General features: G+C 41.1%; 2 protein-coding genes across 4 annotated transcripts in view; both read right to left on the bottom strand.

Annotated features, from left to right (window-relative positions):
- Window positions 1–5,830, bottom strand: part of LOC109397859 (uncharacterized) — a 469,989-nt gene extending 464,159 nt beyond the window's left edge. The window contains exon 1 of the mRNA XM_062844453.1: window positions 4,191–5,830. Coding sequence (XP_062700437.1) covers window positions 4,191–4,266 — 76 coding nt within the window. The 5' untranslated portion in view covers window positions 4,267–5,830. The remainder of the gene's footprint in view (window positions 1–4,190) is intronic.
- A 16,781-nt stretch (window positions 5,831–22,611) lies between these two features.
- The window catches only part of LOC109397890 (glutaredoxin domain-containing cysteine-rich protein CG12206), a 258,145-nt gene continuing 253,842 nt past the window's right edge, over window positions 22,612–26,914 (bottom strand). For all 3 annotated transcript variants that reach the window (XM_062844450.1, XM_029854763.2, XM_062844449.1), the window contains exons 4-6: window positions 23,390–23,455; window positions 23,047–23,305; window positions 22,612–22,983 (exon numbers count right to left, since the gene is read on the bottom strand). In XM_062844450.1, the coding sequence (XP_062700434.1) occupies window positions 23,132–23,305; window positions 23,390–23,455 (240 nt within the window). In that variant the 3' untranslated portion in view covers window positions 22,612–22,983; window positions 23,047–23,131. The remainder of the gene's footprint in view (window positions 22,984–23,046; window positions 23,306–23,389; window positions 23,456–26,914) is intronic.

Raw genomic sequence — 26,914 nt, 5'->3', positions numbered from 1 at the left:
CACGAAAAACTCCTGAAGAGCTCTGGGAGGAACTTTAGTGGAGATCCTCGGAATAATTCCTGTCGAGATTCTGGGAAAAGTTCCCGGAACTTTTAAGAATTGCCGAAAATAATTCAAAAGGGATCCCGAAAGAAACTCCAATCCCACGACAATTCTAAGAAACATTCTGGGAGAAACCCCTGTAAAAGTCCTAGATAAAATCCTATGGAAATTTCTTGGAGAAACGCTTGAGGAACTAAAGGAGAAATAACGCGAGGGACTATTACTACGAGAAAAAAAAATCCTGCAAGATCTCTGCGAGAAACTTTAGGCAAAATCAGTCAGCATTCAGGAATCCTGGAAAGTTCGCAAGATGGAATTGCGGAAAGAATTGCTGAAGTTTTTGAGAAAAGTAATCTGGCTCTGAGATGACTTAAATGAGGAATACTAAGAAAACTTTCGTGAAAGGAAGGAACCTTTCAAGAAATTCTGGAAGGCATTTTAAGAGGTCCAGAAAGAATCTCTGATGGAATTATTTTCGGAATCCTTGTGGGGAGTTTAGCTCCCAGATTCATCCGCGCCCACCTAACAGCCTTTTCTCGGAGTCGTGGGCTTGCCGGAAATGTCTGTTAGTGAGCGCTCGTCTTGTTCCTCCAGTACAAATATGAATATGAAAGTAAGACGCAGAACAAAAATTCATGCAGTCAGAGTCTCGTGTTTTATCGTGTGTTTCAAGAATCGACCGCTGCTGGTGTAGGCTACAGGCTGGAACGAGAGTAAGCTTAAGTTACTTTGCCGTGGTTCGATTCTGCTTTGCTGAACGACGTTTGTCATTTGAAGTGAGGGTCATTGTGAGTGTCGTTGGGCAATAACCATCTGGGGCCGTCCATATACCACGTGGACAACTTGGAGGGGGGAGGGGGTTCGAGAAAAGTCCACGCTTGTCCACGGAGAGGGGGGTGGGGGTTCGTCAAATGTCCACGTGGACAACATTGACATAATAATAAGAAACAAAGATTTACAAACGAAATAGATTATGTCGCATTATTAATGAGATTTTCTTCAACAACAGTTCTTTACATTTTATATTATTATACATTGTTTTTAGTTGAACGTGACTTCTTCAAGGAAAAAAAAAACATGGTATTGACTCATCGACTAATTTGTTTTAAATTATCACAACTTCTAATTACTTATTTTTTTCATCGAGGAATAATCCGGAGGTTTAAAATGAAGTGTAGACCATGCAAATGTTGGTGTTTCAGTCAGAGTTTTCATTGAAGTTCTGTGTGGATTTCTCGAAGTTTCATATAAAATTTTGTAAACTTCTTTGAAGTTTCAAAATACATGTGAAGATTTGCAGGTTTATCTAAAACATTTTTTTTAGCTTCCTTTAAAATTTAAGATGTTTCTATAGGTTAGGCCGGAACAAATCTCATTTTCTTCTTTTGTCACTTTGCTCGTTGACTCGTCAAGGGGGTGGATGATAAATAATAATTGTATATGTTGAACAGTTACCCAAACAATTAGGCGAAATTGTAAAAATCATCGGATTTGTTAAGAAATTTTCTCGACAACTCTAATTTCAGTTCAAAATTTTTAAATTTTTGTAAAATTTATTTGTTTCCCCCCTCAAAATGTTGAATTCCGGCCAAAATTTTCCGAGGGGGGGGAGTGACATTAGAGAAAATCGAAATTTGTGTCAGCCTTATTGAAGTCTTAATCTCAGTGTAATATAATTAAGTTTCGACTATACTTTATACATTTTTGAAAAGTTGCTGCAATTCTTGTTTTTGTAATATACTGAGAAATATAATCTTATCTCAACAAAAATCTACAAAAAAAACTTTATCTCAAGTTAAGTTAGGTTAAGTTAAGATTGTTAACATAAAAAAAACATTTTAAAAACCACCGTCTTCAACGAGAAATTGAACAGACTGAGCAATCACTTACATTAGGCGATGATCATCGAAGCACCCAATGATCACACGAAACACCCAGTGGAGAATTTTGCGTTTGACGAAAAATTTTCACCGACTGAAGCGGGAATCAAACCCACACTCCCACAAACATTAAGCTCATTTAAAAAAAATGTTGAAAACTTGTAGCTACCTATTTTGTTCCTCTTTGAGAAAGACTTTAAAATTAAGTCACTCAAAAAGTTTTCTTCTTGTATTTTTTTTTAATTTTTGATGTTGTTTGTATTTAATATAACTTTATAGAATATTTGTTATTCATAAAGTAAATAATTATAGGTATTTAAGGCAATGTTTACAAAGAAATAAAAAAACATTATTCTAAAAACTTCAAAATAAATTTTCCGTTTATTTTGGATATATTAAAAAAAATATTTTGAAAATTGTCAGACAACAGAGGCACAAAACAAGCAACAAAGAAGGTGCGACGATTACTCTTTATCCCTACTGGTAACTGATAATGACATGATCTCGAAATTTTTTGTTGCAGACAAAACAGAAGCTGAATTTATTGCGTACTTTTTAACTCGTGAATTATCAATTATTGCTAACCCAAAGTCGAAACGGTTTGATGATAAAGCTTCACCAGAGTTGCAGTGTTTACCGACTCGAAGTTACCGTTCGAAAATCGCAATGCAAGGCTTAAAAATCTCTAAACTCGTGGTGTACGATGTTAATCCCATTATTTTCAAGTTGGGACAAACTTATGTCGCATGGGTTTGTTTGTCGCAACAAATACAAGGTTGCGACATTGTCATTATTGTTGCGCGATGGTTGAATTTTGATTCACTGAGCTATGCAGCCCTACGACGAAAACATTAGAGAATGTTTTATACTTGCCATTAGACCCAAAACGTATTTGTAAAAATCTTTGACTGTGACGGATTACGGGAAGGGATTACGGGATCATGGAAAAAATCTCACCTGGAATATGAAAGGCTTCAAAACAGAATTTAACAAGGAATTAGCTAAGAATTTTCAAGTGATATTTTTTGTTTTCCACTGACACTACTTACTTTGAAAAATCATAACTCAAGAACGAAGCATCATAGAAACAAAGTTTTTTTTAGAAAATGAAAGCAAATTTTCCAGAAATCCAAAAAAAAAGTATGAACTGGAAAAGGGTTTCCACAAAATTTTCCACAGATGAGAAAATTCGTAAAGAAAAGCCGAAAAAACAATGCCCGAACTCGTGGAAAATCGCTGAAATTTTTGGAAGGCCCTTTTTTCGTTTTTGAGTTATGGCCAACGCACGATATTGTCGCTCTAACGCAGAAATTATAACACTCGCTGCTGAACGACCGTCGTCAAATTTGTTCCAATGGCGGTCATCTTACATTCATACTAAGAACGGCGCTACAAACATAAGCGCAGCAAACCATATGAATATGAATGTGAAGCGTAGAGCAAAAATTCATGCAGTCAAAGCTTCCTGTTTCATCGTGTGTTTCAAGAAGAGACGATCGCTGCTGTTGGATGTTATGAGTACAGCATTTTTTCTGCCCGTTTCTGATTCTAACGTTGAATTTATACATTAGAATATAGGTATATGTGTATCAGATGCAGAGCAGAGAGCGAAATAAGTTGATAGCTTCAAAGTAAAAGAAAAGGAATAGGTGAAGTGTTGAACCCAGGACCGTTCGCGAATCAGAAACGGTAGCTACTAGACTACCAAGCCCGTCCTAAAAGCTCTATTTTCTTTTCTTTTTATCATTTGTGGATACAATTTTGTTAAAACTCACATAAAAAGGTTTGAAAGAACATCATCAAAATAACCATGTTCGTGAAAGGTTATTATGATACATTAACAGCAAAGCTTTCATCAATAGCTTCATCATTTGTGTTGCTCCAATAAACTCACGGACACGTTCATCGATCATTGTGATCCACTTAGTGAGCGGATGTTTTATTTTAAAAATTTGCCGGCAACGAACGATCAATTACTAATTGCTTGTCGTCTTCATAGCCGTGCAAATTTATAACAACGACAATTTAGATCACCGCAGACCGTTTTCAATATTAAGTAATAAGTGGTTATGAAGTAAAGTAATAAACGTTGGCACAAGTTACACCCCTCACTACCTCGAATACCATGCATAAGCCGTGTCATACTCGTAGGCAGCCGTCACCGTCGTTTATCTGCCGGGCAGGATCAAATAAATGTGTTTAGACTCCAGAACCACAATCCAAATTAAGTCATGAACCACTTGGACGCTAAGAACTTCCCACACTCACCTGAATGACTCCAGTTCTTGCAGTCCTTCCCACAGAGTATGGACCACTCGAAGTCGAGCTCGTTGTAGGAAGCCATGGTCTCTGGCTGAGTTGGCTGGAATTTCAGCAGATGCAAATCTCGATCGACGATCTTCGTCGTCGTCAGGTTGGTTAATCCACTTTGGTAAAACACTCACGCGCGCACACACACACAATTACACAAATGCACCTTTGTTGATCACTTTTGTCGAATTCTCGTCTCGCACCGGACAAAAACAAGTATCAGTCAGTGACCGATAATTGCACCACACTCTTGATCTTTTTTCTTCGATTCTCTTCACGAGATGATCTTCCCTCAACAAAGGCGTACACTAATTTGGGTTTTTGTTTCGCTGGGCTCACTGCATCATTTGTCAAACTTTTTGTTTTCTAGGTTAACGAATTTCATTTGCCAATATTGATACACCCGGCGAACGCGTGATCACCCGAAGTCTCACTTTCGAGCGTCTTGAATTGATCATCAAACCGCGAATCGCTGGGATCACCCCGCATCGGAGATTTCGCCGGCTCTCTTTTTCCCTGATTGCCAATTCACCGGTGGTGGCATCCCCTCACCGTCATCGTCGAGCGACGGAAATGAAAATTCATATCAACTACCATACACCTTTCTACTACTGTCTAGCGAGCGAAGCCGAAGGCTTCGGATTGACGAAATGTCGGCACTGATCTCAATTTTTAAAAGACCTTCCTCACTGGACCGTTGATGACTTCGCCGGCCGACACCCGCACACGATCACCTGTTGAAAGCGCACACCACACACACCTCTCGTCGTCGTCGTCGTCGAAGAGTTTTGTTTTTCAATCCAACCGGCACTAATTGCAGCTGATCGCACTTTTCTCTTAACACGACTCGATCGACGATATACCGGCGATCACGCCATTACCGGCCACTCCGCGGCCGAAACTGTCACTCACGCCTGCAACTACGACTACAAAATGCTTCGCCCGATTAGGTCATGTCAAAGGTCACTCCAAAGCAAGCCGAATTCGATCGCACTCGATCTGTGATGCAATTCGCCCTGTGTCTGCAACACTTGAGTGCGCGTCCTCGCTGGACCACTACTACGCCGCGCGGAACAACCACTACCTGCACTCGATCGCCCTGCGGCAACGATCTTCCTTCGCATGCGAAGTTTTATTGCAATCTGCAAACGCGAATCACCACCAGGGAAAACCTGTTTTGTAACCACCGAACAGTCCTCGTCGTCGTCGTCCAAGAACAACAAAAACCGACATACCTTTCTTCTTGGTTCGCGCACTTGTTGATCTTCTTTTGTCGATTACACACCGTCGAAGTCTACGTTCGTAGTCGGTTCATTGATTCACATCGCCGACTTCTCACGCACGATAAAACACCAAGACGCGATCTTCTCGATCGCGATCGTGATCGTGATAAAGGGCATTGAGATTGTGAAAAACAAACAAAAACGACGCGATCGCGAGAAGACCGGCGGCCGCCACACCACACAACAAACACAAAAGAACGATCAAAAGATCACTCTTGCAGAGGCGATCGATCGCGTCCGTGCACCATTGCACTCTTTAGAACTCCCAATCCGAAGGGATCAAACCGAACGCGCGTTGTCAGTGTTCAACGACGAATTTAACACCTCGCTGCTCGCATATCCAGGAGACGGTTGCGCTACGACTGATTAGGCGGGCGCCCGGTCGAATGCGCCAAAGCATTGCCATCGGATGGGAGCAGGTGAGTGATCAGCCGAATCGGTGGAACGAACGCGACACGAGACTGCCGCACGCGGTTATCAGCGTCGTTTGCGATGCGTGAGAGGCTGCCGACGGCGACGACGCGACGCGGCGTCGTATGCTCACCGAATCGCGCGCGTGAAGGCGTCGAATCGAAAGCCGAGCGAGAGGTACTCGCTCACCGCGAGTGAGTGATTTGAAACGAGCACGTGGTTGAGTTGGCGCGAAGTGCAGAAGGGAAGCTTTTAGTGCAGATATCAAGTGAAACGGTGCGGTGGATCAGAGCTTTGTGGAAAACGTTTTCGGAACATCGGAAGCTTTTGCTTCGAAAGCTTCGAAGACGACGATGTGGATGTAGTGAAGATTTAGGTCTTTCGATCAATTAAATTCAATTTTAGATATGATCGAGATGTTTGTAAGACAGGTGAGAATTGCTTGAGACATTTCTTTAGAAACTCCTTCGAGAATTTCTTCTCAAATTCCTTCAGGGATTTGTCCTGGAACTCCTTCCAAGAACCACTTCAAAGATTTCTCCAGGAACTTTTAAGGGATTCATACAGGGATTCAGCCTATATTTTTTGGTGGAATTTTTCCTGGAACTCCTTCAGAGATTTCTCCAGGGATTTACCAGAAATTGCTAGATATATTTCGCCAGGAACTCCATCAAGAACTTCTCCATAAACTCCTGTAGGGATTTCTTCTCAAATTCCTTAAAGGAGTTCAAAAATTCTTAACATACTATCGAATTCCAATACACATTAATGAAAAAAGTTTCAAATTCCTTCAGGGATTTCTCCTGGAACTCTTTCAGGAATTTCAGGAACGCTTCAGAGATTCCTCCAGCTATTCTTGCAGGGATTTTTCTTTGTATTAGTTGTTGGATTTTTCCTGGAAATCCTTGAGGGATTTCTTACTAAACTCTTTCAGGGATTCCTCGAACAACTCCTTCAAAGATTTATCCAGAAATTATTTCAGGCAGTATTCGAGGATTCAGCTAAGCTTTTTTTTTTGTCGTTAATAACGAGATTTTATGCACGGGGCTAATTCATTTCGAGACCCACACCTTACTTCCCTTTCAAAGAAAGCACTCACATTTTGTCGGGAGTGGGATTTTTGAATTCATCTAGAAATTTCTCCTGGGATTTTTCCTGGAATATTTCGAGGGATTTCTTCTTCAAGAATTCCTCTAGAAACTCCTTCAGGGAGTTGTTTTAAAATTATTTCAGGGATCTCTATATAAAGTCCTTCATATGTTTTTACAGGAACTTCTTGAAGAACTCCTTCTTTTTTCTGGACTCCTCCAGAAACTTCTTAACGGGTTTTTACTGGAAATTTCTTCAAGAATTTGTCTTGGAGTTCCTCAAGGGATTTTTCTGAAATTTCTTGACAGATTCTCCCAAGAACTTCTTCAGGGATTTTCCCTGCAGTTTTTTTCAATTATTTAAAAAGGAAGTTCACAGAAATTTCTTTTTTGGAATCATTCAGAATTTTTCCTGGAATCCTTCAAGATATTTCATTCGGCTTTCGATGATGGGTTTGGTGATTCTGTTGGTGAATGTTTTGCACTACAGAAATGAGAACCCCAACATTCCGGTTGATCTGGGATCATCCATTCTACGGCATTCATATTTAAAATCTGTCGCATGCTATTCTGTAGCAGGTGACAAAGCCTTTCAGAGATTCTTCGGGGATTCCTCTAGGGAATTCTTTGGACATGCCTCCTGAACTTTCTGGAGAGATATTTCCATGAATTCTTTCAAAGATTCCTCCAGGAACTCCTTCGAGGATTTCTCTACGAGCTCCACAGGATTTTCCACACGAATTTCTTCACAGATTCCTCCAGGGTTTGTCAGAAATTAATAAAGACATTTCTTCAGGGATTCATCCAGCAAATATTTTTGAGCTTCTTCGGGGGTTCATTCACGAATTTCTTCAGGGGTTTTTAAAAGTTTCGGCAAGGGTTACTGGAGAGCTTTCAGAAGCTCCCCCAGAAAATTCACTGGGGATCCATTCAGAAATTCTATCGGAGATTTATTCTGGAAATTTATCAGGGATTCTTCGAGCAATTCATTCTGGTATTTCTTGATACATTTCTTATGAAATTCCTTGAGCGATTTATTTCGGAACTTCTTTAAGGGTTTCTTCAGGGATTTTTTCAGAAATTCCCCAAAAAATCCCAGCTAGCACAAAGTCTTATATGATGTTGAATAGGATGCTAAAGTGGAGGCCATATGCGTACATGCTTCCATGTGACCGCGTGCAAAATGTGCGTACATCGCCACCACTTTTGCATCCTATTCAACATCATATGCGATCGTGTGTTGACTGGGATTTCTTTAGGGATTTCTCCTGAAATTTCTGGAGTGATTCCTCAAGGAATTCCTTCAAAGATTCCTCCTGAACTCTTTGAGGGATTTCTCTCGAAATGTCTTCCCGGATTTTGCCAAGAATTCTTTTAGAGATTTCTTTTTTAAAACTAGTCCACGGATTTCTCCGCGAAATTTATCAGGATTTGTTCCCTGGAATTCCGTTGAGAGTTTTGTCAAGGAATTTCTCCTGGAATTTCTTGAGAGATGTTTCAAGGAGTTCCTCCAAGAACAGGTGTCCTCCAGAAACGCCGGGAATTTCATCTTTAAATTCATCATAACGATTTTCTCAGGAAATCAATCAGAATTTTCTTCGGGCATTCCTTTAAAGAATCCGTCCCTGTAGTTCATTCAAGGATTCCTTTACCCTACGAAAATAGAAGCTCCTGCAGGAGTTCATGAAGAGATACCACAGAGAACAGACATCCTGGCTAGAACAAATTTCATTCAGAAAGTTGTGTTGTAACGTTTTGCGTTTTTTAGTTATAATCGAGAAGAAAAATAAATAAATAGACTAAAAGTTATTTAAATTTTTGTTTTATATTTATGTTAACGATATTGAAATATTTCATTTGTTTGTAAAATCGGTCCATGCCTGTTACTTATGCTCATGTATGTCATAGTATGTGTTAAAGCTTTCGTGTTAAGCGCTTTTATACAGTAGACGTTCGGTCGGTGCAAACGGTTTAACTGCAATGCTTTTTAACTACAAGTCCGGTAAGTGCAACAAATTTGCAGTTATCGCACCGCCAAACGTCAAAATCGTGCGCCATGTTAGCCCTAATGAACAGTCGAATGAATTGTTCGTTCATTTTACGTCAATTGATGGCTTGTTGACACTGTCAGGCGTTGCAGTTATCGGATTTTCGTTCGCTAAGTGAAACGTAAACATGTTGCAGTTATCGAACGTCTACTGTAGCATGATGCGCATGGCGCTTACATACTTTTTGGCGGATTACAGTCGCACTGCATTTTTGTCGCCATGCATGAAAATCGTCATGCCGAAATAGTTGGCGCGATTTGGAATAATAGTTAGCAATTTCAATAGTGGGACTTTTGAAAAGCGGCACAGTTTCGAGGCGCAAACGACATTCTAACTCGGTCATTTCGCTACGAGTACGGCTGGAAAGCAGAAGTGCGCGAGTTAAGTCCAAGTTATTCGAAAGTTTTTCGAGAGTTTGAGTTGAGTTTAAGATTGAGTTGAAGTTAATTGAAGTTTATTACGGTGCACGTTATTTTTGCAAATTAAGGGTAAAAGTAGTGAGTGAGTTTCTTAATGTAAAAGTGATGTTAAACGTTTTTGGTGTCTTTCTTTCACGTTTAGTGGACCGAGGTCCGAGATTTCGCGGTTTCTGCTGAATTTTAATTGAGTTACGGAACTATCTACGAAAAAAGGTAAATCAATTCTAATTAAAGTTAAAGTACTTAAATCTAATAGTCGTTCCTGTTGGACGTGTAGCGCCCAGCGCTTTTTTCGTACGGCTGGTTTTTGTGAATTTCGTTCGGCAACCGTCATCGCCGAATCGGGGAACTTCTGGTGGAGTGTACCGCCATTTCCGTTTGGATCAACGCGACCCGTGTGCCCAGTAAAGGCCCGCCTCCAGTAGGTAGTTAAACGGAGGCGTGAGTGAAGTCGCTCGTCAATTATCGTAGCGAAGTTCTCCCGTCGGTCGCCAAAAACCGAAGGTAAGGTCCCGTCCGTCAATCCCCGTGGACCGGAGTACGAGAGGCGATTCGCTGAAGCGTGTCGTCAATAGCACGCCGCGAACCCGATCCAAATTCGGAAAATAGGAAACGTACTATTCCCCGCTCGGTCATAGCTGGAATCTAAGTACGCGAAGCCGGGTCGCTGGGCTTTTAGTGCCTTCCTATTGACCGGAGGAGGATCCTCCCGGGTACAAGCCGCATCCGCCGTGTCCCTCTCGAGCAGAACGAATCGGAAGCTTCCAACCAGCCGCCACTCCCTCCGCACCGGTAATTCGGCCATACCGCACACGGGTCCTTCGTCGTCGCTGCGCGCCAAATCACAGCACGGTCACGCCGGCGAACACCATTGTTGACCGCCATCTCCGAACGTCGAAGTCGTCGCCATCTTCCAGCTACGTCCCCCGTCACCGAGCATCGGATCGCCGAAAAACCTGCGCAGGTACGTGAGAGCTTTTGTACATGGCCATGTTTGCTCTTTTCCATCCCGTATGAATTACCTTCCGTCCAATACGAATGAATTTCCTAGAATAAATAGTAGAAAGTTTGAAATTCCGTTTAGTTCCGTTACGTTTCACATCGCTTAATTGAATAAACATACTCACTACCTTACGTTGCGTTTTAGTCCCGTTACTTCGCTCGGATGAGTAAGAATTCCTTCGGTTTTCCCTAAGTATCTTTTAGCCTGTGAAAGAGTTGGAGTTAAATTTGCGTTCGAAGAAATTCTGCCGTTTACCAAGAACCGTTCAAAACCGTCCCTGAGTGAAATAGTCTCTTGCAAAGTCGGGCAAATTTTAACACGACCGGTGGTCTCTCTTTGAGAGTGGCGCTTAAGCCACCGTGCTTTAACCAAATCCTCAAGAATAGTTTACGAACGGTTACAGTGTAAGGATTGGAATCTTCACTTGAGTAAGGTTACAAACCAATACATGATGACAACACTAACGCCGCCGAACACCATATCACCGACTAAACCGACGTGCCACTCGATTCCGAGACTTGACCGAAAACATTACACGGTAAATTCAAATTGCAGTGATCGCTAGTGTCAAATTGAAAGTGACGTTTAGAACGTCATGACATTTATACAGCCGGCGTCGCGGCGTCTTGATCAAACGCTGAATATGGCCGTGATGGCCAGTATTGTCAATCTATAGCTTCACGTTGCCTCAGAATGGAGCATTACGGCAATTACGGGATACTTAAGAATTTTAGGAAGCAATCAAGGATGTTATATCAAATGTCCCAGCCTGATAATAAATCCAAACGTTGGTGGCTGTTAACCATCTGCACACTACATTCCCATCGGATTATGCAAGCGTCGCGACGATGATGCTGCTCCTGCTGCCGTTTTAGTGACGCTGACTGGGCTGACTACTATTTCAACTTCTATTTGAAAAAATAAAATCTCCCAGAAGTCAATACTTATATGAATTAGGCCTAATAATAAATTGTGCTTTCGGAAAATTGAGATATGAAATTGTGTTCTGATAAAATCAGCACAGTGGCTGTAGTCTGACGAAGGCATGACCACCGAAGACGGCGACGCCGCGGAATACAAACAAACACTCTACGTTTAAACCATTCAAATTATGAAATTCTGTAAGATTATTGAGTCTTTTACGCTCCTAAAAAGTTTTGTTCTGAACATAGTTCATGAATCTATCTTTTCTTAGTTTATCATGAGAAATTTTGGTATTTATTATGAAATAAAACGCAATATACAATGTTTGAAAAATCTGTTCATTTCAGCACACCTATGGGTGGCAATATTTAAGAGTGTTCGAAATATTTCGGCCAAAATAGTTCTGAACCAAAATCAACAGATGGCGCTAGTTTTCAACGGTTTTTATTTTAAAATTTTGGACGAGAATTTCATGAGCCTTTGCACTATCTGGCATGTCGGTTCGTCGGTGACCATATTGCCACAGTCCCTGGGGAATTGAAACATTTCAAATGGTGGATTAAATTAGTATGGGAAATTAACCGATTGCAGCGTTTCGTTATTGCCACTTGTGATGCCGATGAAATATTCCTAACACAAAATTCAGATTAAACTTGGACGTCTGTTCTCTGTGGATATACTTCCATGTATTTCTCTTGAAACTTTTCTAGCATTTTCAGAATCCAGAAACATTTGCAAGGAATTTCTACAGAAATTTCTTTAGATATATCTCGAAAGTTTATTCTAGGGTCTTTACATAAGCTGAGCAAGGTGTTTGCCCAGGAATTCACACAGAACTCTACGAATACTTTCGGGAAATCCTTCCCGAATTTTATTAAAGTATTTTCCAGGGATTCCTCAATAAACTTGTCTGGGAATTTCTCCAAGAGTTTCCGAGGTATTTCTCCAAAAAGTTCTTCTTTCAAGATTTTTTCTGGGATTTCCTCAGATATTCCCTACATGCAAATTCATTCAACAGTACTACCTGTGCCTTTTACTGAGATTCTGCAGATTTTCCAGTATACCGGAGATTTCTTTGTAAATTGTTCAGGGATCCTTTCAACAATGTCTCCGGATGCTTCTTCAGAGTTTCAGAGTTTTTTTTAAGACTTTCAATAACAAATTTCTTCACAAGTTCTTCCATGAAGTGTTTCTTTAAACATTTTTTTTTAAATCCCACTTATGTACGTCGGAAACTCTTCCAAGGGTTCCTCCAAGATTTATTTCAAGGACTGCTTTTGGAATTCTCTTAGAAATTCGAACAAGGATTTTTTTAGAAATTGCTCCAAATATTCCAAATATAATATGGGGTTCTTCTAGAGGTTCCTGCAGAAATTGTTTTAGATATTCAACTAAGATTTTTTCCATAAATTCTTCCAGAAATTACACAACAAACTGCTGAAACATGTTTGGAAAGAATCTCAGAAGGGATTTTTAAAGAAAATCCAGAGCATTGTCTGGAGGAATTCCTTGAAAAAAAAATGGTGATACCTTTGGAGATTTTCTAAGTGGTTCTTGGACAAAAAGCAATTTCTGAATTACCTGAAAAACAAACTCCTCCAAATGCTTCCTTAATTCCTAGAAAAAAAAATCATGAGAAATTTGTGGAGGGACTCTGGCAGTAAATTTCAAGAAAAATTTGCTAGAGAAATTTGAGGAACTTTTGAAGGAATCTACAGTACTTTTGGTATTGCAGAAATTGCAGACAAAATTACTGGTGGGAATCCCTAAATAAATTTCCTAAGAATCCATGAAGGATTTTCTGGAGGGGTCCTTGGAAATAACGCTGGAGATATCCCTGCAGGAATTCTTGGTGGAATTTCTCATGCAGATCAACACACATATTAAAAAAAAAATATTTTTAACAGAAATCTTGGAAAAATAAAAAAAAAACGCTGGAGGAGTTAATTAGAGAAACATTGCAAAAATTTCTTTTTTTATGAAATACCTGGGAGTACTGGATAAATTTAGCCGGGGCCAGTGGCGTAGTTGGTTACACGTTCGCCTTATATGCGGATTGTCATGGGTTTGATTCCCAGCCCCGGCACTTGCAATTTTTCGTCAGTTGCTCTTCCTCCCGAGAGTGGCTGACACTGACCCTCTTCTGAGCCAACGGCTCAAACAGACCTGGATTCCTGGGCATCGACGAAATGCAACTCATAATGGACCCCCAATCGGACTGGTGAAGAACAACAGCAACCCATCCACATCCCCGTGCTCTTCATTCTACCATGAATAGAGTAGAAAAGTGTAAGCAGCACGAAGGCAACCAGTTGGATATAGTAGAATATACATAATAGAATACATCTAGGTGCTGTACAAAGTGTAAGTGCAGCTGTCAATTGTAATCGCTCACGTAGTGCCCTAGTGGACAATAGAGCGGTAACATTAGGTTAAGTCATTAAGAATAAACTGCACGCCTAGAAAAAATCATGTAATTTTAGGTGTCCTGAACCTGACATATACGAGCATCTTCAAAGACACAAATTTAGAGGTCAAAACATGTAAATTTACGACTTACTGGGCTTATATTTTCTTAACGTCTACATAGCAATCGCTAGAATTGATCTGATAGTAAAACATATAAAAGTAAAATACTCACATGCCTGGATTCGAACTCAGAATCTGCTGATTGTGAGCCACATCTCTTACCTCTCGGCTATTTTACCGAGTTAGAAGGTGGCAGATGAATACCCAGACAACCAATTTGCACGTATAATGAAGTTTATGATCATGTTATACGTACTTTTATGCGGTAAAGTTACATCGCATAAGATGCAGTAAAAGTGCCTTATGCGTACAAAAGTGGAAGTGCTATACGTGCATTGACGTGAAAATAATGACGCTATATGACTTGAAGCGACATCTTATGCGATGTACGGTATGCACTGTTGCGACGTAATATAGCACCTTATGCGACTTAAAATATTCGAAATAAAAAAATCTTGTCACCTAAGTATCGAACTAATAACCTTTGGATTATCGAGCCGAACTTCACACTCAGCACCAAACACTACTTATGAAACACACTGATTAAATGTCATGACATTCTAACTCACCTCAGTGCTTGTTGGAATGCACTTGGTTTCCGTGCGCTGTGCGTGTTCGGCAGGCTCTTTGGAAATCAAAATGATGTAGCATGATTTCCCGCACAGTTACCACTACTCCTCTCTTTCTAGCACCATCCATTGTTAATTATAAGGTAAACAAAACAAAAATGATGACTTTGTAACTTGTTTTGTAACCATATGATGACTTTTTACTTTCTTTTAGCTTCTTGGCACTCCAACAGCACCTCTTTCATTGTTATCACATATCACATCGCAATATGCCAACGATACCGATTCTAGCTTAAGCGAGTTTGTATAACATTTGAACGAGTTTATTTTCACTTTTATGCGATTTAGTTTGTACACCAATGCGAGTTAAACTGACATAATTAGGAAAGCACCAAGCGAAGTCGTATAACCATCGCAGTACGCAATTATGCGAATTCAATTGACACTTTGCAAGGTCACTCGAACGCTTTTGCGAATAAGCAAAGTTCGTCGCAACAAAACATCGGAATATCGTCTACTACGATGTAGTCATGCATTATAAAAGTTAATTTGCACTGTTATATGATTTTACCAGAGACATCGCAGTAAGTTCAAAAAATAACATCAAATGCGATGAAAATTATCCCTCAGCCGTACATTTATGCGATAGTGACTTAAAATAGTATGGAGAGACGAACTAGCCAAGGGCTGAAAGTCTCTTTAATAAAGACAAATCAATCAATCAATCAATTAAAATAGTACTTTGTACGATGTTCAGCGTGCATCCTTATGCGATTTCTGGTTGTCTGGGTATGATACTGATTGTACGTTTCTGGTGAAGTGGATTTGTTGACATCTAACGCAACCAACCTGAACTTACATGATGCGCGTAAAATTTAGTGAATTTGTGATTCAATCTTGAAAATGTTTACGTTCTTTGATGTTTCTGTCTCGTGCAAATTTCAGAATTTTTAAGTGTGTGGATAACCTTCTGCAGAATTGTATAAAAAAAACCTTGAAAAATGACAAGGAATAGATCCTGGAGTAATTTTTGCTGGAATTGCTGAGAGAATCTTTCGATAAATTCTTAAAGAATCTATGTAAAACATTCTGATTCTTCCAAAGGAATCACATGAGAATTTTCCAGAGAAATTTCCTTATATTGTATGTTGCTTTCACAACGAAACGCGCTGTCAACATCCACTCAGCATTTCAAGCACCACCTCTGCTGCTAACGTCAGACTCCCGCAAGCTGATTGGTTGTCGACGGCTCTGGCGATGGTTTCACTAGCGTCGGATTCATATCGTCGCGTTCGTTGAGGTGCAAAATCGATAATAAGTGCCCGAGAGAATATATGGTGTTCCGTACGGAACAGGCCGCAAGCGAGTGCGACTTGAATTGTATAGAACGCCTGACGCCGATACCGCCCATCGCGCCACGTTGTAGGAAAACGCTCTCTTTCCTAACCATGTTCATGTTATTTTGGTCCGCCAATACGCCGCACTCACCAGAATGCAATCCCTGACACGACCCACCCTGCCAACGCCACTGCGACCATGAGTTCCCATCGCAACTGTGACTGTCACCTGTGAGTGGCAGTGAGAGGCTCCCACTATCGTCGTCATCACCAGTGTGGTAGTAACTCACGCGAATCTCACCACAGTAGCGTGATGGATGATTTAAATCTGCGCCACACCGTTGTGGCAAGGAATCGACTTCGCCGCTCACCCTGAGCAATTTCGACACACAGGGAAAATTTTCTACTCAGTGGCTGAGTGGGTCTTACTCAGAAATCGAAAAATCCTTTGTTTTCTTACTCAGTTTTCGTTAAAAGTGGGACAACCCATTGCCAATGTGTTGTCCCACTTTTAGCCGAAACTGAGTAAGCAAACAAAGGATTTCTCGATTTCTGAGTGAGGCCAACTCAGTCATTGAGTAAGGAGTGTATCGGAAAGTAGTTGAAAATGTTCAGGATGCTCTATCTCGAAGCTGGGTTGGTCTTTTCATTTCGGTTCTTCTATGAAATCTTCACAATATAGTCAAGTTTAGAACAGCTTGGAAAAAATTGGAAAATGTTTAGTATTATTGAAAATATGATTAAATGAACACGCCTCATAAAATAAAAATCTGCACAAAATGCAATTTTGTTAAGATTTTTCAACATTTCAAAAATCTGTAGCGAATAAAATTTGTACGATAAAAAATCTGGAAAATATTGATGCTTGTTAAGAGTTATGTTCACATTACATATCATTCAACACTGACTTTTAGAATTCATATTTTCGATAGAAAAATCTCCTATATGTCCAAAATGGTCCACTCCAAAAAACGTCTATTTTTTGGTTAAACTTTGAAGTTCTACTTTTAATATCTTAAAAGGTTATAAAACTCTTTTTTTGCTCTTACTTACTCGTCCATATATCAAAAAACATACCCTATTTAAAAAAATGCGAATTTTTCATTTTATGTAATTTTTTATTTGCGTAAACATGATTTGGAGGAGCATAGAAAAAAGGGGTTCCTCAAAAATGGCCTTTTTTCATTATTAAGAATTGCGCTTAAATGCAGTGGAGATTTTTCTTGAAAAAAATAATTTGTCTATATCATGAGGATTCTGGAGCTTATTATATTTGCACAAAAAAGTTGGCAATTTTCGAACATTATCGAACTTTTTTCGCAATTTCATTTTTTTTAGAAGGTGTGCAAAAATTGAAAAACATGCTTTCAGTAATCTAGGTTAAAAACCCAGTTAAAAGAACATTTTTAGAAAATCATTTCTTTTTTCAGGGATTTATACAGTATCTCTAAAAATAAAATTACTTAAAAGTTGTATTAAACTATTTTTGAGGCTATTGTAAACATTTTCAACTACTTTACGATACACTCCTTAGAAATATTTCTCGGTGCACGTCTCTCTGGTTACGAACTAGGACGTGTATTTTGAAGAGATCCGTTGTTCACTTTTGTCGCCCGACCATCCGACACGTCGCCTTGGTCCCAGCCACAACGTGTATCGCTGTTCACTACCAGCGCCATCTGACACGTCTGCATGGTGTCCTTACCAGGACGTTTATCGCTGAGAAGTGATCAACATCAACACCATCGACACCTTAGACGATCTAGCCGAGTACTCTCTGGCACGTCTCCGTGATCGCAAGTTAGATCGTGTATTCCAAGAGGATTCCGTTGATCACTGTTGCCGTCTGACCAACCGACACGTTGCCGTGGTCCAGCACCACAACGTGCTCCGCTTCGAGAAAGTGATCGACTACCTACGCCAACGCAAATTATCCCGAGAATTTCTATCATTGGACCCTCAAGTACTAAAGAAGTTGACGTTGCTGTCACGTCAGCGAGAACATGTAAACTTGAAGCCGGTGCGAGTGGAGAACGCACTTGCTTTCGCCCAAAGCCAAATACAAATACAAATACAAATACAAATACAAATACAAATAGAGAAATTACCTGAAGAACGTGTACGATGCCTAAGACGAGTTCAATGCCGTACACAACCAGTTGATCGCGATCGTTCCGAAGGAAGTCCTTCGACAGTAAGAGAACGTATACACCAACTTCGAAGAGAGATACAATCTTGTCCGCTCGACCGTGTTATTGATTACTGCAGATCCGACCGGCGAAAGCTTTGCTTCACAACATTTGCAGATGACAACCCTATAAATCTGCAGGAGGATTGTAAATTGCCGAGCCACGAAGCGTCGAATTTCCTAGTGCAGGAGAACTGTGAGTTCACCCCTCAGCGTTCGCAGTTCTTATCTGATTAGAATCCGACGAGCTTCCAACCACGAACAGAATTCCTCAACCGACGTAGTCCAAAAACCGATCAACAACCATCTAAGAAGGATAGTCGAGATCTTTACCAAGAACCGGAAAACAATCTGTCCGATCCGGGAAATGTTTCCCACTCCGACCAATTTCAGAGTATGGAAGGCAGTTCGAAGTCCCAAGCCGCTCTGAAACTGAGATTCGGCAACCCGCAGCCACCGACAATGGCCTAGGACAACCGATCAGCGGCAATGTAACTAATCAGCCTAGACAACGCCAAACATCAGATGCGATTCGGACGTTCAAGAAGAAATTTAAAGCTTATTCCGACTCGTTCGAACAACTTCCAGCAGATAATTCAACCATCAACCCAGAACCGATTCGAAACAACGAAAGAAGGAGTAACCGACCTAGTAACTCCAAACGAAGTTCCAGTGGGAACGTAGAGTCACAAAGAAGAAGATGCTCTCACAGAACCTAAGAAGATCCACAAGATTCTATCCTGTGTCCGGTGCTGGGGAACATCATATACACAAACCTGAGCTCAATTGCTCCTACGCAGTTGAGTAGATCCGGGGCTCACTCAGGTATATACGAGTTCCTAACCAAAATGGACAGGAATATAACGTAGTTAGCAATTGACAGTTTGATCTTCGATCAATTGCAAGAATGATCTCCCGGAGTAACCACTATCAAGTTGACTGGAACCACTTTCGGAGATGCGTCCAAGAAAACTTGAACTACGAGACCTTCTCCGAGACATCAGCTACTTAGCACATCGTCAGACATTTTCCTGATCCAAGAACACCACGTTCCGGAAGCTCTGTAGATAAGTCAGAGATTAACCATTGAAAGAATCGCCAAAGCTTTGATTGCGAAACACCAATCACAGGCAGTATCAGCGTTCTGTGACATCAATGAACAATATCATCAGGACCAAAATTGTGGGCCTTTGAAACCATGCTATCTCAAACAAAATCCGCAGTCTATTAGATGGCTCTAGACTGTTCTAGAAGATGACAAAAATCTTAAAAACACGGACTCCACATATTCCACAGTTGAGTTCCTCTCCAGAAATAGGTCGTTGTTTCTTCAGCTCACACAATTTTGTGAAATATATTGTCAGTCCTGCTCGGCTGTTAGAAAATGGTTTCTTGTCATTGTTCGCTGATGAAACCTCAGCTATCCACAGTTGTAGGTTAAGTAGGGCTTTTTCACTTGACGACTTCAGTGGAGCCTGAATTTTCTGTCAAACTACTACTTGACCAGTTGGAAGATCTGTGTCGACGCGGTGAAGACCCAGGCCACTGGTGAATTTTGGTTACCCTTGCATCGTTGCATTTTCCGGCGGGATCCCACTCTGGATCAGCACTGCACAGCGACTGAACTCCTTGCTAGGAGCGGCTAATCAACTTCAGAGTGCCAGTAATGGATTCTAAGCTCAATGATGCACCATGGTCCTCCGGAAAGTAAGGGACATGGTCCCCGATCCTGCGAGGCAGCCGTAATATCAACAAACGATTGGAGGCTTGATACGAGGAACTGAAGATCTCCCAAATTCATCGAGAGCACTCGCATACTCGCCGACGTACTGAAGGGGACCGAGGGTTCGACATTGTAGCGCTGCAGGAGATGTGTTAAATAGGATTCATGGTGTAATCGTTTTGAGGTAATCATACCACCAGAGCTACTGCAACACATGCGAGCTGGTGACAACTTCTATTGTGATAGAAGATATGCAGAGGTACGTGATCGGTTTGTGGCCGATCGACGCAAGAATGTGCAGGTTGAGGGACAAGGGCCGATTTTTCAACTTCAGCATAATAAACGTGCACAGTCCACACTCCGGAAGTACTGATGACGACAAGGATGCATTTAATGCGCAGCTCAAACGCGAGTACGACCGTTACCCAAGCCACGACGTCAACATCATCGTGGAAGATTTAAACGCTCAGGTAGGCCAGGAGGAGGAGTTCAGACCGACGATTGGAAAGTTTAAAGCACACCAGTAGACGAACAAAAACGACTTACGACTCATTGATTTCGCCGCCTCTAAAAACATGGCATACGTAGCAGCTTTTTTCCTTATCGTTACATCTGGAGATCATCACAGCAGACGGAATTTCAAATCGACCTGATCTGATTCTGATCGACGTCAGGACTATCGTGACGCCAACATCGACTCCGACCACTATCTGGTGATGGCCAAACTGCACCCAAAACTCTCCGTCATCAACAATGTACGGTACCGGCGACCGCCACGGTACAACCTAGAGCGACTGAAACAACTGGATGTCGTCTCAGCATACGCGCAGAAGCTCGAGGCCGCGTTGCCAGATGAGGGCGAGATCGATGAGACTGGAGTACAGTGAAAGCAACCCCATGAAACGGCTGTCATCCACATACAACTGGGTTGAAGCCAAAAATATGGTGTTGGACGTGGTGCTGATTTGAATCGGCGGTTGCATAAGGCTGAAAACAAAGTGATTTTTTTCTGTTGGAGCAGGTGTGACATTCAAATTTAATTGATTTAAGTGTTGTTTTAAATGGGCTTAATGTATTTTCATACTTGTGCGTCTTGTAAATTTAACAAAGAACATTAAACCCATTGAACAATATGTGGAAATAATCGTTTTTCGATCACGAATTTATCTTCGCACGACAAAGTTCGCTTCCGCACGTAACAGATTGGCCAGCAGACTGAAAATTTGTAAACAAACCCGTAGCGCCCCACCAAAGGCAGCGGCTTCAAGAACTAACGCTTTCTTCAGGGGGTTGAGTGAAAGCAGCCATCAACGACGCACTTTCGGGTACGTGGAACGGAATCGACGGAACGAATGGTTCGACGAAGAGTGCAGAACGGTTTTGGAGGAGAAGAACGCAGCGAGGGCGGTAATGCTGCAGCAAGGGACTCGACAGAACGTGGAACGTTACAAACAGAAGCGGAAACAGCAGACCCGCCTCTTTCGGGAGAAAAACGCGCCGCCTGGAAGAAGCGGAGTGCGAAGAAATGGAACTGCTGCGCCGTTCCCAAGAAACACGGAGGTTCTCAACGCATCCCGCAACGGCCACGAGCAAAAATGTAATTTTTGCAAGAATAAGGACGGGAACAGCCTCTTGACGGACGGATGTGAGTTGATTAAAAGGTGGAAGCAGTGCTTCTATGAGCACCTGAACGAAGCGAATAACGTAGTCACGGGGGACCAAGGCAACGAGGAAAACGACTACACCAGCACAGAGGATGGAATTCATCAACTCAAAATCAACAAAACATCGTCTGGAAGAAAGTATTTGGGGTTCGTTCACATATTACGTACCGCGAAATTTGACTATTTTGAACCATCTCTCTCTCTCCCACCTAACAACTTTTGTATGGGAAATTTTGATATTTTGTATGAAACATAACACAGCGCTAGACCCCCTCCTACTCTCTTAGCGTTACGTAATATTTGAATGAACCCTTGGTATTATGGTTTTAAACAACTGGTATAAGGATGGATTTCTTTTTCGTTCATTAGATAGATTCAAGAATATAACTTTTTGCATAATACTCACATCTACTTCAGCTAACCTACATAATAGCTCCTCCCACACGGTTTGAACCACATAACAGTAGGGAGTCTGAGGGGGGCAAGCAACAAACTCATCATTCAAATGTACACTCAAATAAAACAAACGCCAAAAGCCATCCTTCAGCCGTTGTGGTTGCGGTTTTCTTCTTATATCTAAATACTTCTACTAAACTGATACTTTTCAGCGCAGGGGTTATCTCCCCGCTGCGCATTTGAGCAACACTGGATCTTTCTTCGTTTTTGTTCGAAGTTTGATTGCAGTTTCAGTACGTTTCGTGATTAAAAATATTCATCTCTTTCTCACTTCCAGGGATGCGAATCTCTATTTACAACTGGAATTGCCCTTTCTGGTCACCCTAGAGACGATGACGCAAAAAGTAAGCCTTAAAATCAATAGTTGTTCTTGGGAATCATTACTACACATCTAGGTAAGCTTATTAAAACAATACGTTTACGTTTAGCATTCTATAGTTACAAAATTAAGACGAAGACGTCTTGGGGAATAAGGTAAGTAACAGATTTTTTCGAGGAGGTAAATGTATAAATAATGGGATTTATCTGCTCCTTAACTCCTGACAGCGTAAGAACAACTGAATAAGCAGTAACAAACCAGTATGTAGTGTATGTGTGTGTAAACGTCATATCAAAACTTAACAACAATGCTTAGCTTGTATCTTTTTTTTTTCACTAGGAATAAAGGTAAATGTGAGCAAATCGGAATCTATCTCTCTGTATGTGTGTGTTTGTCTAAGCGATAAAGTATAAGTATATCAGTGTAAATTTTATTACTTGCGTAATCTTATACAGCTAGAAACCGAAGAATGATTGTTTTGTTTGTATCACAACTTCTACCTATATTGTAGTTATTACTAAAAACTAGTATTGCAAGTGTGTTTTCCAAGTCAGCGATCGGTTATGGGTCCACGCAAAGGTTAATTCGTTTGACGTTTGGGTGGAAAACCATGTTCACCATTCAGGTGAACACGGTGCCACTCTTTTCAGAAGTGAGTTAATATTGAGTAAACACCGAATCACTTACACTCCAAACGAGTGAACTCATGCATTGGTCCACGGTTCCGATTCCATTCACTCGATTTCAGGTTCTCATTGGTCACCATGAAGCATTTGCGAAGCGATTCAACCTAAAACAGACAAAATATTAATTATTCATCGTTATAGTTCATGAACGCATCGAAATATCCTACCTTTCTATCTCAAGCATCCGCACCCAATCACACAAACGGGGATACCTTAAAATTATCGTTCCCAACCTAACAGAACCCCACATCCTCAACAGTTGTGACACTTGACCAGGCCCACCTCGTCACAGTTCATGCACTTGAGGGCGATGAACTCCGCCGTGAAGTGGTTGCGGTGGATGGATTTCTTCGAACCGCCACACGAGGGGCACGGGAGCAGTCGGTAGCCGCCGCAGGTTTTGCACGTGAAAGACGATTCCAGGCACTGAAAAAACGGAAGACAAAAACAGTTAGGTTAAAAGTGTTCGAATGAAAAAGTGGGTTCCTAAATGGAACGGTTCAACGATACTTTGTAGGGTTTCAGCATCTTCCGGAGCTCGCCGCTTTCGTTAAGCCGCTCGATGCAGTCGGCGTCCTGGAAAAGAAAGAAGAGAAAGAAAATGTAAGTCATTAAAAATAACTTCATGGAAAACGAAACTTCGATCGAGCACGTGACTCATGCTCCACTTTAGTTCTTAATAATTTGCCTAATTCTTCCAATTTATGTTAAACTTCTAGTACACCAATGGAAACAATATGAAACGAGCTCACCAATGACCGTGCACTCAAAGTTCACGCATTTGGTTACTTCCTGAGAGAATTCAGAAGTTGAATCCAGAATTGAGCCTGATGCAGAATCTCGTGAAGATTCTGAAACAGAATACGGGACACTGATGGAGAATCTCGAGAAGTTTTTGTGGCAGAATTCTGAAAGGATTCTGGAGCACAATCCTGAGAGGATTCTGAAGTAGAATTATGTGATGAATCTGATGCAGAATCTGGAACTGTCTCTGAAGCAGAATCCTGAGAGGATTCTGAAGCAGAATCCTGAGAGGATTCTGGAGCAGAATCCTGAGAGGATTCTGAAGCAGAATCCTGGTAGAATTCTAAAGAAGAATTTTGAGAGGATTATGAAGCAGAATCCTGAGAGGATTCTGATGGAGAATCCTGAGAGGATTCTGATGGAGAATCCTGAGAGGATTCTGATGCACAATCCTGAGAGGATTCTGATGCACAATCCTGAGAGGATTCTGATGCAGAATCCTGAGAGGATTCTGATGCAGAATCCTGAGAGGATTCTGATGCACAATCCTGAGAGGATTCTGATGCAGAATCCTGAGAGGATTCTGAAGCAGAATCCTGAGAGGATTCTGAAGCAGAATCCTGAGAGGATTCTGAAGCAGAATCCTGAGAGGATTCTGAAGCAGAATCCTGAGAGGATTCTGAAGCAGAATCCTGAGAGGATTCTGAAGCAGAATCCTGAGAGGATTCTGAAGCAGAATCCTGAGAGGATTCTGAAGCAGAATCCTGAGAGGATTCTGAAGCAGAATCCTGAGAGGATTCTGAAGCAGAATCCTGAGAGGATTCTGAAGCAGAATCCTGAGAGGATTCTGAAGCAGAATCCTGAGAGGATTCTGAAGCAGAATCCTGAGAGGATTCTGAAGCAGAATCCTGAGAGGATTCTGAAGCAGAATCCTGAGAGGATTCTGAAGCAGAATCTTGAGAGGATACTGAAGCAGAATCCTGAGAGGATTCTGAACCAGAATCCTGAGAGGATTCTGAAGCAGAATCCTGACTGGATTCTGAAGCAGAAATCTGAGAGGATTCTGGAGCAGAATCATAAGAGGAATCTGGAGCAGAATCATAAGAGGATTCTGGAGCAGAATTCTGTGAGGACTCTGAAGCAGAATTCTGAGAGTACTCTGAAGTAGAATCCTGAGAGGATTTTGAAGCAGAATCCTGAGAGGATTCTGAATCACAATCCTGAAAGAGTTTGTATAGCAGAATCCTGAGAAGATTCTAGCGATTCTAGCTAGCTATCAATCCTGAAAGAATTGAATGAACCAGAATCCTGAAGGGATTCTGAAGCAGAATCCTGATAGAATTCTAAACCAGTATTCTGAAGCAAAATCCTGAGAGGATTCTGAAGCATAATACTGACAAGGTTTTGAAGTAGAATCCTAAGAGGATTCTAGCAATTTTAGCTAGTTAGCAATCTTGGGAGGATTCTGAAGCAAAACCCTGAGAGGATTCTTAAGCAGACTTCTGAGAGGATTCTGAAGCAGAATCCTGACAGGATTCTGATGCAAAATCTTGAGAGGATTCTGAAGCAGAATCCTGAGAGGATTCTGAAGCAGAATCCTGAGAGGATTCTGAAGCAGAATCATCTACAGTCCACTCGTGGAAACAGCTCAGGACCAGATCCCAAACACTTATGGAGAAACACTAATGCAAAATCCTGAGGCAATTCTGAAGATTCTCGCTGAAGATCCTCAGCGAGATTTGGAAACAGTATTCGAGAGAATCTCAAACAGAATTATGAAATAACTGTGAAGCAGAATCCTCGGAGAATGCTTAAGCAAATTCCAGAGAGGATTCTGGAGCAGAAACTTACGAGGATTATGAAGCAGAATCCTTTATGTTTTTTTTGCAACGTCGTGCACTCTTAACTTGGCGACGGTCAAAGTGAGTGTCCTAATTTCTGCGTCAGAGTGACGGTAACGTCCGTTCCATTGAGCTCCTATGGAGATCTGCAAAGATTAGGTGTGGTGGGTATTTCCATCACATCGTTCATACATATGTTCGAAAGCGACATAGACGGCTGGCTCACATGGCTTTCTGGCGAGACTGATGTCATTTTACTGCCAGAAAGAGAAAATATTACATAAATGTCCAACCCCGTTGTTTTTTTGCAGACGAGGATAGACAATTTGTGTCGTGATACATCTGTCCAGATAAATGTTAAGAACTTTTTTTCTTGTGGAGACGTCGGGTTCGACGAGTATTAGCTTTATGTAATCTATCGTAGAGCAGTACATGATAATTTCGTTCCAAGAAAAAGGCTTGTCCACAACGAACGAAGGCCGTGGTCGTGGGTAGTGACAGAATACAAAAACATCGGTGAGGTTTGTGTAGGAAATTTTAACAATCACAGTTTTTTTAATATTCTATAGCAACGCATTTCATTTGGTATGGCCATAAGAGTTGTAATTGTTGAAGTTCCCTTTTAAAATAAATTACTTTTCCCGCATTTGATATCTATGATATATACCGCTACTTCAAAGATAGCGAAAAATATAGCAAGCGACTTTATTAAACTTTGCCTTTCTATTCCGCAGAATCATTACCTGTTCTGTGGCTTAGTTGGTTAAAGCGCCGGTCTAACGAATACAGCGCCATTAGTTCAAATCCCATTTCATTTCTCAATTTGTCAATTTGCAACATTTTGTACATTCTAATTACAAGTTTTCAGTATGAGTATACGGCTTATGCAGCGAATTTGCGCTGTTGTTGAACAAGTATTGTAAAGAAGCCTCAAATTTCTCGGATCACAGTTTAAATTTATTTGTCATGATTGTGCATTTGATTTCTTTCGCCTGTTATGGTTATGAAGTGTTTGAATCGCTCTTCAACCAGTCCAGCAATGAATAGCCTTTCTCTACTTTACGCTCAGGTAATAGCGTCGTATTAAAAAATAGAAAAAAGGTAACAAGCCCCCTTGATGACAATTACGATAATACAACCCATTAAATGTGCGATTTCAGAAGAAGTCGTTCCCGCAGCCCGTTGAAAGCTGATTAACTGATAAAGCAGTCGGTTCCGACAGACGACAAGACGCGCCTCTAATCGGCTTCCCCTGTTTGTGTTTTTGCTATAATTTATAGCTTCTTATTGACGACGGTTTTCGCGTCGCGCTGTTACGTTGTCACCAAAGTTGTACATAGCCTGTGTGACTGCTGGATCGAACTGGATGTACTACCGTACATTCATATCTCTTTCAATTGGATGAGGTAACGGAAAGGATGATTTGTGTGCCTAATTGAAATCCAGTTTT

Source organism: Aedes albopictus, chromosome 1 (genome assembly GCF_035046485.1).
Source record: "Aedes albopictus strain Foshan chromosome 1, AalbF5, whole genome shotgun sequence".
NCBI lineage: Eukaryota > Metazoa > Arthropoda > Insecta > Diptera > Culicidae > Aedes > Aedes albopictus.
The sequence above is the reverse complement of the archived record's forward strand: the minus strand, read 5'-3'. Positions and strand labels throughout refer to the sequence as shown.